The 12,466-nt window shown below is 38.0% G+C and overlaps 1 protein-coding gene across 1 annotated transcript in view; it reads right to left on the bottom strand.

Annotated features, from left to right (window-relative positions):
• The window catches only part of DNAH5 (dynein axonemal heavy chain 5), a 212,465-nt gene that overhangs the window by 79,340 nt on the left and 120,659 nt on the right, over nt 1-12,466 (bottom strand). The window contains 7 exon segments of the mRNA XM_023752286.1: nt 50-192; nt 1,246-1,447; nt 1,824-2,000; nt 4,266-4,507; nt 5,331-5,477; nt 9,575-9,728; nt 11,674-11,781. Coding sequence (XP_023608054.1) covers nt 50-192; nt 1,246-1,447; nt 1,824-2,000; nt 4,266-4,507; nt 5,331-5,477; nt 9,575-9,728; nt 11,674-11,781 — 1,173 coding nt within the window.

Genomic DNA, 12,466 nt, shown 5'->3' with positions numbered 1-12,466 from the left:
AATGACATTTTTAAATATGTAATTTTTAATAAAAGTTAAAGAGCCATACCTTGCCCTGTTTAGCGATGGTTTTAATTAGAAAGTCAGTCCTCACATTGTCAACATTCGGCACCAGGATGGAGCCATACTCTGGGGTGGTGTCAGGTGGGTACTCATATTCCTCGGTACAGGTGTTCCAGTGCATCCATTTACCTGAGGTAAACAGAACATTCACCTCGCCATAGTCACTCCTATTAATAATTTAACTGACTGTAATGAGCAGACATCCTTGACATTTCATAAAGACATCTTCCAAAAACTCCCCATAAAATAAAGATCATTGAAATCTGAGAGATCTAAATACTATTCAAGTATGTGTTAGCTGAGTCAGAATTTCCCTAGGAACTATTCCAAATTCATACTACTAAGAAATATTTCAAAGAATCCTGAAATTTTCTTTTAAATATGTAGGTTTTCAATAACATAAAGTCTGTATAAACATACAGAACACTGTGACAGTGGTATGTACATAAAATCATTTTTAAATGTTTAACCTCACAAACTTTTTCATTACTCACTTCCTTAATTGTGAGACAAAAAATATAAGCCCCTAGGATGCCATATATAAATATTGCATATATATATGCATTTCATATCTGTACTAGAGGCCTGGTGCACGAAATTTGTGCACTGGAGAGGGGGGTCCCTCAGCCTGGCCTGCACCCTCTCATATTCCGGGAGCCCTCCACAGGCCTAAGCCTGCACTCACCAGCCATGAGCCGGCTCAGGGTTTCTGGCTGAGCACACTCACCACCAGGGGACAGCTCCTGCATTGAGCATCTGCCCCCTGGTAGTCAGTGTGTGTCATAGCAACTGGTCATTCTGCAGTTCAGTCAATTTGCATATTAGCCTTTTATTATATAGGATATGTATGTACTTTATATATATGTATGCACATATAAATACTTAAAGTATAGGTATAGATATAGACGTATATAGGTACACATATTTACTAAAAATATACTTCACACTTTGTAATTTTTATATAAATTACTGATTGTATCATGAATAGCTAATATGGAACTGATTTGGGGGGGTTAAATTTGTTTTTAATTCATTAAAAGTTCAGTACACGATATTTGAAAAATAAACAATTAGCATCCTTCACACATGAGAATTTCCATTTTAATTTTACATGCAAGAGTTTTACCATATATATAAAACTGTTCTCGTGGGCTACATATAAATGGAAGCGAGCATCCTTACCATCAGATGTGACGTAATAGTCAAACATGGTGTCGTCGGTCCCGGATAGAGGCGGCAGGTCCAAGGCCAGCGCTTCCTGAGACCGCAGCCAGTGCTCCAGCCGGCGCCGACCCCCCAGCTCCAGCAGGGCCCCCACGCTCCACATCAGGGAGAAGACGTACAGCCTTTCCAGGTGCCCCGGCGTGACCTCCACACCCTGTTCCTGAACCGAAAGAACAAAATGTAATTACGTAACTCTCAAACCAAAACTTTGCTTTGATGTTGTAAGGAAAATAGCCAAGATATAAAAGGGTCAACAGTTTTCGCCCAAAACAAGAACAAGGGAAAGATGAGTACGACTGGGAAACCAGTGCAACACTGATCTAAAGGAAAACCAACCAAGCTGTTTTTCAAACCTGCAACTAAATTACAAAACCACGGCTTGCTTTATGGGGGGGGGTGGTGGAGAAAAAATATGCAGGTCCATGTTTGAGACATCTCCCCTCCCCACAGCTCTAACAAAAGCAATTTCAAATATTGCCCTCTGCACAGTGACTCGCCAATGAGAGAGAAATTCTCCAGAAAACCGAGCCACTTACCTTTGGAGGGATCAGACCTTGCAGCATGTTAATGCTCTGCATGATGACAAAGGCCTCGAGCATCTCCATCTTGTATTCTAAGTTCTGAATACTGAAGCGATACAGGGCGGGGAAAGATTTGGTGTACAGCTGCCGAAGGATTTCAGCTTCTTGAGGTGAGCGTTTTTTAAGAAAGCCCTGTCCATGTACAAATTAATGCATGAATTAGATTTATTAGCACACCAGCGACATGGTCATGGTGGAACAAAAGCTTTTAAAATATCGATTAATAACAATATCTAATGATTATACCACACTTATGATGGGCCAGGCCTTGCTATAAATTCCTTCATGTATTAACTCATTAAATGCTCCAAACAATTCTATGAAGTAAGAGTTATTATTATCCTTCTTTTACATATGAAGAAACTGGAGCCCAGGGAATTTAAGTAACATGCCCAGGATCCCATAGCTGGTAGGTGGCAAGGCCAGAATTCAAACCTGGAATCTGGCTCCAGCATCCACACAGTCACCTACTTCACTACACATATGCTCAATTCTTAAAGCCAATATGGAGAAAAAATATTCAGCTCTTGATTAAAATATGCTAGAAAAAATAAGGGGGCAATATATGGAAATAATGTTTTAAAACAAAGCAGAATACAAGATCAACAAAGGAAATCCATACCCAGATTTTGCAAAATGGAAAACAAAGATTTTCACCAATGGTTTAATTAATAACCAATGTAGAAAAATATCAAAGAATTCTCAAGAAATTAGAGAATTTAGTCATCTGTGCAACCCAATATTAGGAAAGTACATGTGATTCATAACAAAAATAGCACTTAACACAAAACAGTATTTTCTTAAGGAGAAGAAAGTTCCTTTGGCATGAAGACATCAGCTCATTCTTAAAGACTCCAAACAGAAGCAATATAATGTTGGTTCCAAATTACTCAACTCATGAAATGAAAACAAGACAGCACTTTTGAGTCGATGGGACCAAAAACATCAACCCCGGGGCCAGGAATCAGTTTGGTTCCCTGGGGCTGAGATTCCCATGAACACCCTCCCCATTACTCTGCCCTCTCATAACGCCCTCAGTGCGCCTTGCACTGCTCCCAGATTGTTGTGAGTCTTGCTTCTTCCCATTCATTTGTAGGAAGAAACTGCATTCGTTAAAAGCATATAAAAATATTACGTAGGTCTACCATTAATGTAAATGCCCAATTCAGCCTCAACATTGACAAGATATAATAGAAGCTCATTTCATAAATAACAATATTTATTAGCTAGTAGCATAAAAGTATTTTTAAAGCCTTTGTGAATTTGGGGGGAAATCGCATAAATACACTTTGACTTGGAGTATGCTGTACCTGTAGTTACCAAGCCTGGGGACAGGGGGAGGAGGGGGGGGGCGGGGGGGGGGAGGTAACCCAATCATCTGTGTTATAAGAACTGTCATTGGTGACTATTTTTGCAAAACCAGGGTTGAGAACACTTGCTCTGTATTCTTCTTAATGAATGGATAACGTATTTGTGAAATCTGAAACCTTTAGAAGAATTTTTAGTGACATAACCAATGTCAGTATCATTTTGCTATATAATCTCCTCCTTCACATCTTCATACTTTACCAGATGTAAACCCTTTCAAAACTCAAAGATGTGTAAATTCTGAAAATGCATTATTATAAGTCAGGATATACCCATACACAAACAGAAGCACAAAAATTTAATGGCAATATAAAATAAACATCTACACCATCCAAATTATGAATTCATAAGTTTTCTATCCAAATCATCTCCAAAACATGTAACTGAAAATAATCTGACTAACAATGTCAAAAAAAGTTTTACAGATGGCTTATCTAATAAGCATTCTGCCTTACACTATAGTATCTAATTATAATCTAATTATCAGTAATATACTCTAGGATATATTGGTAGTAATAAAATAATATCCCTTATCATGCATTAAAGAGAAATTATCTGAAATATTATTTCCAAGTAAAACTTAAAATATTATAATCCTGAGTCTAATAAAAATCCCTTCTATGCAATTTTAATAAATTGTCCTCTTCAAGTTAATATTCTAAGATGGCTGCTCCCAAACTTTATGCGAATGAATACCTTTTAAAAATGTCATGAATCCCCAAAGTGAAAAATTTTAATGTTATTTATTCAGTCACTGTTCAGTGGGTTATTGATTCACCTGGGCCTTGCAATTACTCCCCAACCTAAGGGTTGGAAATCACAGATCTCCCGTGATTAGAAGAGCACTGAAGAAACCTATAAGGGGCCATCACGGTTTGCATGTCCCAGAGCATTCAAGGATCTCCCATAAACGGTAGCATTAAAGTGCAATTACACCCTGCGGTCTTCAGAAAAATCAGCAGGCACTCTACCTGAACAACACTAAAGGATCTGCTTTGTCTTTACACAAAGGAAAGACTCCAATCATACCTCCAGAATAGGACTCCAATCCAGGATAGAAGAACTCATGAAAACCATTCCATTCCTTGAGACGGTAGCAGGAGAAGCATTGTCAATGTTATGAGGCTCAAAAATAATCTTGCAGTTTGGAGCCATGGGAATCCGATCACCATTGGCAAGGGTTAGAGTTTTGTTATCATCCAAAACAGAATTCAGATTTTCAATCCAGATGGCATCGACTGGACCATCAAGAACTATCCAGATATGCTCCCCTAGAATATACAAGCAAAGGTGTGTGTGGGAGGGCGGGGGGGAGCATACATACACAAATGTAGCCCCTAATGAGTCTCTTTAAACGGCAATCAAACACCTAAACTGTAATTTGTTCCTGGCTGGTGTGGTTCAGTTGGTTGAGCGTCAACCCCTGCACCAAGAGGTCACTGGTTCAATTCCAGGCCCAGGGCACATGCCTGGCTTTCAGACTCTATCCCCAGTAGGGGGGGTGCAGGAGGCAGCCAATCGATGGATGTTTCTACCTCTTCCTCTCCCTTCCTCTCTCTCTAAAATCAATAAAAACATATACTTATACATATATAATCTGAATAATTTATTAATTCAGTATAGACTTCATTTTGTATATACACAATTTTCTCTCCAAAGAAGCCCACTTCCTCCAGTGATTTTATTGGAGAATTCGGTTTTTGTTAATAGGCTGTACTTAACTAAGAACAACATTTTTAAAATACTCAGTGAAAATAGTTATGGTAAAATCACTTTATTAAATACTATCAATTTTCCTTAACAACTTTTTCTATCTTTTTTATTCTAAGATATCAGAGGAATACAGGAACATTTTTTCAAAAAGAAAATAATTCCCTTCTTAACCAAAAAATAAGGGGGAGAAGGAATGAAAGAGGTTTTAAATACACTAATCAATAGTATTTCAACATTCACAGATATTATACAGATTTATGACTTCTTAGCCTTGACTAAGATATTATATGGAGAACACAGTTTTTCTACTAATTTTAAAGAGCCACCAAGGACTTTACTTAGAAGTACATGTCAAAAATAGTATTATAATTCATCTTCTACCTTTCTTAGCTCTCAATGTTTTCCTCCAAAGAGTAGAAAATATCCCATCAGTCCAGTCGTTCGTGGCCACGTCGAGCCGACCAAACATCTGTGGGGCCGTAATCGCTTTGGGGTTCATCCTCATTTCCCGGTGTGGTTTTCCACAATCTAGACCAAGTAAATCCACATTTTACACAACTCAGGTGCACAGTGAACCGTCATTATGCAACATTGCACTAATTTGCAGTGTAGAGTCAGCAGGTGTTCAAAATATGAAAATCCAAAATTGCATTGAAAACATGTCTTAACTGAATTTCCAAGTTGTCATAATTAGCCTCATATTTTATTGGTTAAATTGCATTTGTGTTTACCTTCTGTAAAAGAAAACTGCATATTACATAAGAGGAGAAAAAGGACACCATGTTGGGATTGATGAAGAAATTAATGTAATCTGGAAATTCTTCAAATTTCACAGCTCAAAAACCTTTTGGTTTATGGTGTACTGGATTACATCTTATATATGACATACCACCTAAAAGTGGTTTCTGTATGTACATTACCAGCTTTCATTTGCTGGGATGTGTTCTTGCTCATTTGGGGGGAAAAAAAGAAAAAGCTAAACTAATATGTTGCAGGAATCAAAAACTTTCTTTTGTGGCCAACCTCAAAAAGGATATTTGAATCTTTCAAACCCTAAAACTACTCTTAAATATGCTGGATTCTATATGTAAGGACTGTGGTTGATAAGCAGAAAAGTGACAAAGTTTAAAGTATAAAACCATAAAAATAGATACTAAAATATTGCACACTGTGTGAGAGGTTGACACAGGCACACATATGGTACACATATGTGCACATTTAAAAGGGTATTACATTAAAACCTACTTAGAAAATTAGACCAGAGTTCTCTTTTTTCAAAATCACAAAATAATCAGGTAATTATTAGCAGTATTTTATGATGCTGAAGTTCAACTTAGTCACAATTCAGCTTTTGCAATAAATGATATCCATAAGACTAACAACACTTTTTCTTTATAATCTAATCACACTTTACAAAAGGCCAGCAAACTCTTGACATGTGTGAGAGAATCGTAGGTGAGGTCCAGACTTGGTCTGTTACCCATACAAGAGAAACTATCAAAAATTACTTCATTAAGGTAGAATTATATCATTTTCATTTAGAATATCATAATATTTTTTATGAAAGCACTAAGAAAAAGCATTAAGGGGAAAAAATGTTTAACTTCCAAAATGTTGGTTAAAGTAATGCCTCTAAATCAGCGGTTCTCAATCTGTGGGTCGCGACTCCTGAAAATACATCCTGCATATCAGATATTTACATTACGATTCATAGCAGTAGCAAAATTACAGTTATGAAGTAGCAACGAAAATAATTTTATGGTTGGGGGTCACCACAACATGAGGAACTATATTAAAGGGTCGAGGCATTAGGAAGGTTGAGAACCACTGCAATTCTCCCCTTAGGCAGTTCTTGAGTGTCCTGATCACTCCACTTTCATGGCCTCTGCCATAGACTAGGCACCCTTTTCTTGCTGTCACCTTCTTATGGGCACCAGACCAGCCACCTGTTCCTCAGTTTACTCTCTACTCGGCCAGCAGATGGTCTTCTACACACAGGGTTGACCACATCACTCCCCAGCTCAATGGCTTCCCATAACCTACAGCATAAAACCTAAATATTGAGTATGACTTACAAAACTCCTCATGCCACATCTACAGTACTAATTTGAAATCCCCTGGAAGCAAAGCCAGGGATAAGAACATGGGTGCTGAGAGTTGGTGGGTAGTCAGGGGAAAGAGAATGAGATGGGAAAGGAGAGGCGTCAACGTATTAAGCATAATTGGAAAGGGAGAAGGGTACATTGCTGAGCTGGTCACAGAAACAATGTCCCTCTAAAAGACACCGGGTGGAATATCTGCCATCAACTGTTCTCCCCCATTGGTTGAGGGTACGGCTGCCTCATACATTAATTCTCACCGACCCCTATTTCCAGGCTGAGCCAGTTCCATAGCTTCAAGGAAAGTCATGAAGCTGAAAAACTAGGAGAAACCTCTGGTGTTGAGGGGAGAAACTGTCCAACAGACACATCTATAGCAGGGTCAGGCCAAAGGGACAGCATTGGGCACCAATAGCATCTGCTATACCTCCTCATCTCCCCCACTTCCACCCACACACAATTACATTCTCTTCATGTCAATGGACTTCCTTGGGTATATCGTGCAGTCCCCAGTCCCTTCTTCCTGCAGAGTCTTCCTTGCGCTAAGGATGCCTCTTATCCACCTGCTACCCAGCTTTCCAACCTCAGATGCAGTAGCACCTGCTAGGTAAGCCCTCCCATAATTCCTTGGAAAAGATTCTGCTGTCCTTCACCTCTGCTCACAAAGTAATTATCCAAATTTTCCTCATAGTGATTCCAAGTTGACTGTTAAGAATCTGTGCCTGTGTCTATAACTCGTTACACTGTAAGCTCCTTGAAGACATGTCCTTTTTTTCATACCTGTTCTCCCATTTCTAGTGCAGAACCTAGAAAAACCTCCTAGTATTTTTTAATGAAAAAATAATGGGGAATAAGGGAACAAATAACATACATGGGTCTTGCACTTCTTCAGTAGAAGGTCAGCCCAATTATCTTCTCAATCTCTTGGATAATTAAAGTTTTCAGCAAGAAATAATGTTTTCCTTAAGATAACAAACGTTTGCCTACCTATTAAAACTAAGAATAGGATAATAAACAGGAGATACTAAAACCAAGCACAAGTTAACAAACAGCAAATAGTCTAATGATTAATTCAACTTTGCAAAGAGCTTTTCCAACATCAGTGGTGCCATAGGAATTATCCAAACACATTATACATAATGTATCTGTACGGTTTAATATTTAGTGCTCACTTTGTTCATGTCCTTGTACCAGGTGCACCTGTAGTTAATAGAAGGCGGTTTTATAACAACAACAAATGTATTAAGCATAATTTGAAAGGGAGAGCACATCATTTTAAAGCTATGTAAAAATCCCGACTATTAACTGCACACTGAAAACCATGTGATAAGCCCTGCAGGTGTGAGCTCCGTTTTGGTGGAGTTAGGTGCTAGCTGAGAGCATAGTCCTGTGTCCGTGTGAAAACCCAATAGATAGAACTTTGATGCACAGAATTCACTTCATTCCACAGCTGAGAAAACTGAGACTAAATCTAACGTGTGCAAGACCCTAGAATAAATACAGGCAATTCCCAGCAACTCAGTATCAGCGCACTGGGGTTCCAACCCGCACCTTTCCCTGTGGGACCTGGTATGATGGATTACCACAACCAAAGTTCTGTGAAATTTTGGAATTCAACTCTGGCACAGCTAAGGGCTGCTGATACTCTTAGGAAGAGAGTATCAATGTCCAATCAGAACCAGAGAATACAAGAATAATCATGAACATGGCAATGACCATTATCCCCAGGTGACCTCAGGCTAGGGACTTTGATGTGAGGCTTAGGGATATCTGGAAATTAAGTGCATTTGTTTAACTTCCCCAGAAAAATATCTGCTTCCAGGTGGAAAATTAGTTTATATGTATAGTTAACATATGCCGTGGGAATTTAAGTCTTGCTTGGATCAATTAGCCTATGGTAAATTGTTTTCATTATATGTCATTCTGCTTAAAGTCGGTTTCCAAGCGAGGACTTACTGCATGTGGAACCTAAAAAAGCCAAACTCACAGAAACACAGAGTGGTGATTCCTAGGAGCTGGGGGCGGGGGGTGGAAGTGGGGAGACATTAGTCAAAGATACAAACTTCCAGTTATTAGATTAACAAATTTGGGAATCTGATGTATAGCATGTGATTACAGCTAATAATATTGCATCATATACTTGAATGTTGCTAAGAGAGTAGGTCTTAAATGTTCTCACCACAAAAAAAGGAATCATAACTATGTATGTGATGGAGCTATTAGCTAATACTATGATGTTAATCATTTTGCAATTTATAAATGAATCAAATCAACACTTTGTACCCTTAAGCTTACACAATGGTATCTGTCAATTATATCTCAGTAAAGATGGAAAGAAATGTTTTCCCCCAGTAGTCCATTAATGTAATATGTTCTCTCTCAAATGTACCCAATTGTCAGTAAAGCAGCATTCTCTCCTATAAAAATATATTCATGTATCTACCTTTGTTTCCTCTTGGGGCATTCAACTGTGCCACAACTATTTAAATGTGTCCCCCAGAGCAATGCAGCTTGGCTGCCCCGTACCTGTCATGGCTTTCATCAAGGTGTGGATGCAGGTGGTTTTCCCTGCTCCGCTAGGCCCCAGGGTCATCATTCCATGCCGCACTCTCTGTGTTTCAAACAGCTGGATGACTTTCAGTTTCCAAGGAGGATGGCTGATTAAACCAGCTTCTTCCACCTGAAAACATAACAAAAACCCTACAGTGAGCCACATCAACAGCAAGCCGGGCTTACCAATGTGCTCGAAATAAGCACAGGACATGGAGTGGGGGGGGGGAGGAATGGGGAGCTACTGTTTAATAAGTATGGAGTTTCATTCTAGAAAATGAAAGAAGGTCTGGAGATGGATGGTGGTGATGTTTACACAATAATGAGACTGTACTTAAAACCATTAAACTGTCCACTTAAAATGGCGAAAATGGTAAATTTTATATTACGTATTTTATCACAATAAAAATATATATTGCATAAAAGAATATATGTACACAACAAAAAGCAGGCTGAATATAATCAAATGTTATAGCAAGCTAATAAGAAACATCTGCATTTGTCTTTGGGAATTGGATGCATTTATATTAACATTTTATTAAATGTACATCTTAAGAGCAACTGAAGAATAAAGACTCAAGTATGAAATGTATTTTAAATGTTTAATTTAAAAGATAACATTTAATTACTGGAAACATTTCTAGCACACCAGGCTGACTGAAATTCCATATAAACGTCAAGCTCTTTGTAAGTCCACTGGGTAGTTTTTACCTATCAAATACATGTATGGAAGTTACTCTGGGCCAAACTATCCTAAGTTTAATCTTCATAACAATAATATGAGATTGGTACTATGGATATCTTCATTTTACAGATAAGGAAACTGAGGCACAAAGCGATGAAGTAACTTGACCAAGATTAATATTTGTAAAGTTATGAGGTGGGGATTTGAGCTCCACAGCCCATGCTTTTAACTAGAATCCTATGCTTAAATGCACTATAAATAATACTTTTATTTTTACTTAAATAGTTTTGATTAATCATCATGTGTCACTTTACACTATGTATATACTCCATATTTTTCACATGCTACAAAGTACTAATGCAACTCACCTTACAAATTACTTTATACTTAGCTTTTTAGGTAATGCTACAGTAAGTTAGGCCATTTGATAAAGAAACCATTTGCAAAACGAATTTCATTCTTACCTGATAAAAAAAAGATTAAAACTTTTATATATTGATTTTTAAAGCAACATATCTATTTAATGCTACCATATTTCACTTTTATTACAAATATCTTCAAGGAATTTCAATGTGTTTTATAAATATGAGCTAATCACCATTTCTATGAAATTTTCCCCCCAGCTCTTCTTCCTAGGAAAGGAAATTGAGGCACAAGGTTTACATAATTCACTTCCATTCTTAGGAGACCATAAAAAGTTAAAGCTGTTCAAGTGTCATGGGAAATCCAGACACCTAATGGTATAGATACGCAGCAGACTCCCCCAGAGCCCAGGAAGGAATCACAAGTGATTGTGGGAGAAAAAGATATATCTGCGGGGCCACATGAGATCACTGCACATGACACCAACAGAGCCACACAGGCACGGGCAGGCATCAGCGAGCCCTGCCCGCCCCTGCTGGCCCATCGCATCTCATTTTGGACTCTGGTTTCCATCAGTACCAGGGCCGCTAGCAAGTGGCCACTGGACGTGAGGTTGTGCAACGGCAGGAAGAGCTCTATCCTGGGGTGCAACAGCCTCTCTTAACACTGTCGTCACATCCAACCAGGTCTTAGGCCAACAAATAGAATTTACACATTCTGAGGTTTGTTTTACTCTATTCCCTGAAAATATAATCAAGTAATCCTTGTACATGAACAGCAGAAATCGCTATTGTGCAAATTACACAGCAATTTTTATTGAAATTGAATGTATGTATTCTATATGTTACTATAGTCATTAGCAATAAATATTAAAATATACTCTGATCACATACACTCACAAAAACAGCAGTCACAGCCCCGGGTGTTGTTCTTGGAACCCACAGATTTGGGCCGCACTAGCTCCACCTGATTCCCTGAAACCCAGGTGAGACAGACTGGGTACTTGATGCCCTGTGATATGTATTACCTGTCTATCAATTGCCTCCTCCAGTTCAGGGTAGCCTGCCTTGTCCAGAAGAATATTTGGGAAGAGATCTTCAATCAAACTCAAAAATAAGGGTTCATCCTCATCGATCTCAAAAAGAAAAGAAAGGGAAATCAGACCCACGATTTTGGCATAATCATAGCAACGACCAGGTACACTGATGGTGCCTGACCCCGCCCAGATCATTTCATCATAACCATTAATAAATAAATATCACCTCCTTTGAAGTTAAGAGGTGTTTCCCATAAGTTAAAAATTATTTTTAGAAAAGGAAGGAGAGGAAAAGGAGAAAGAAGAGTAAAAATGGAAGAAAATAGAAGGAAATTAAATATTGTCTACATGACAACTTTCCTATGAAATAATCAGCTTGGGGCATTGCTACATAGTCTAAAATTTCTAACTTAAATTAAAAAGAATTTTAATGAGAGATAGTAGCAAATTCATGAATTAGAATTTGGTTTATACTTTTATTTTGAAATAAAAAATATCATTCTGTCACCTGTACATAGATCCACTGATAGTGGAAAACTGAATATCAGTCTCTACCATGAAATGAAATGTACAAAATTATTACACACTTGTAAAATTTACATACAATTTTCTGCCAGGCTCTACAGACTTTAAGGAAAGTGAGATGTTAGCTCTAAAACACAAAATGACTCAAAGTTTTTGAAAACATAACCTGTGAGGGTTTTTTTTAACCCATTTACATTCTATTGGAATAGGTATATGTTAGATTAGACATGAGTTAGTACAAAAAGAACTGAAAAGTGTA

This window comes from Myotis lucifugus, unplaced genomic scaffold (assembly GCF_000147115.1).
Source record: "Myotis lucifugus unplaced genomic scaffold, Myoluc2.0 scaffold_0, whole genome shotgun sequence".
Classification (NCBI taxonomy): domain Eukaryota; kingdom Metazoa; phylum Chordata; class Mammalia; order Chiroptera; family Vespertilionidae; genus Myotis; species Myotis lucifugus.
The sequence above is the reverse complement of the archived record's forward strand: the minus strand, read 5'-3'. Positions and strand labels throughout refer to the sequence as shown.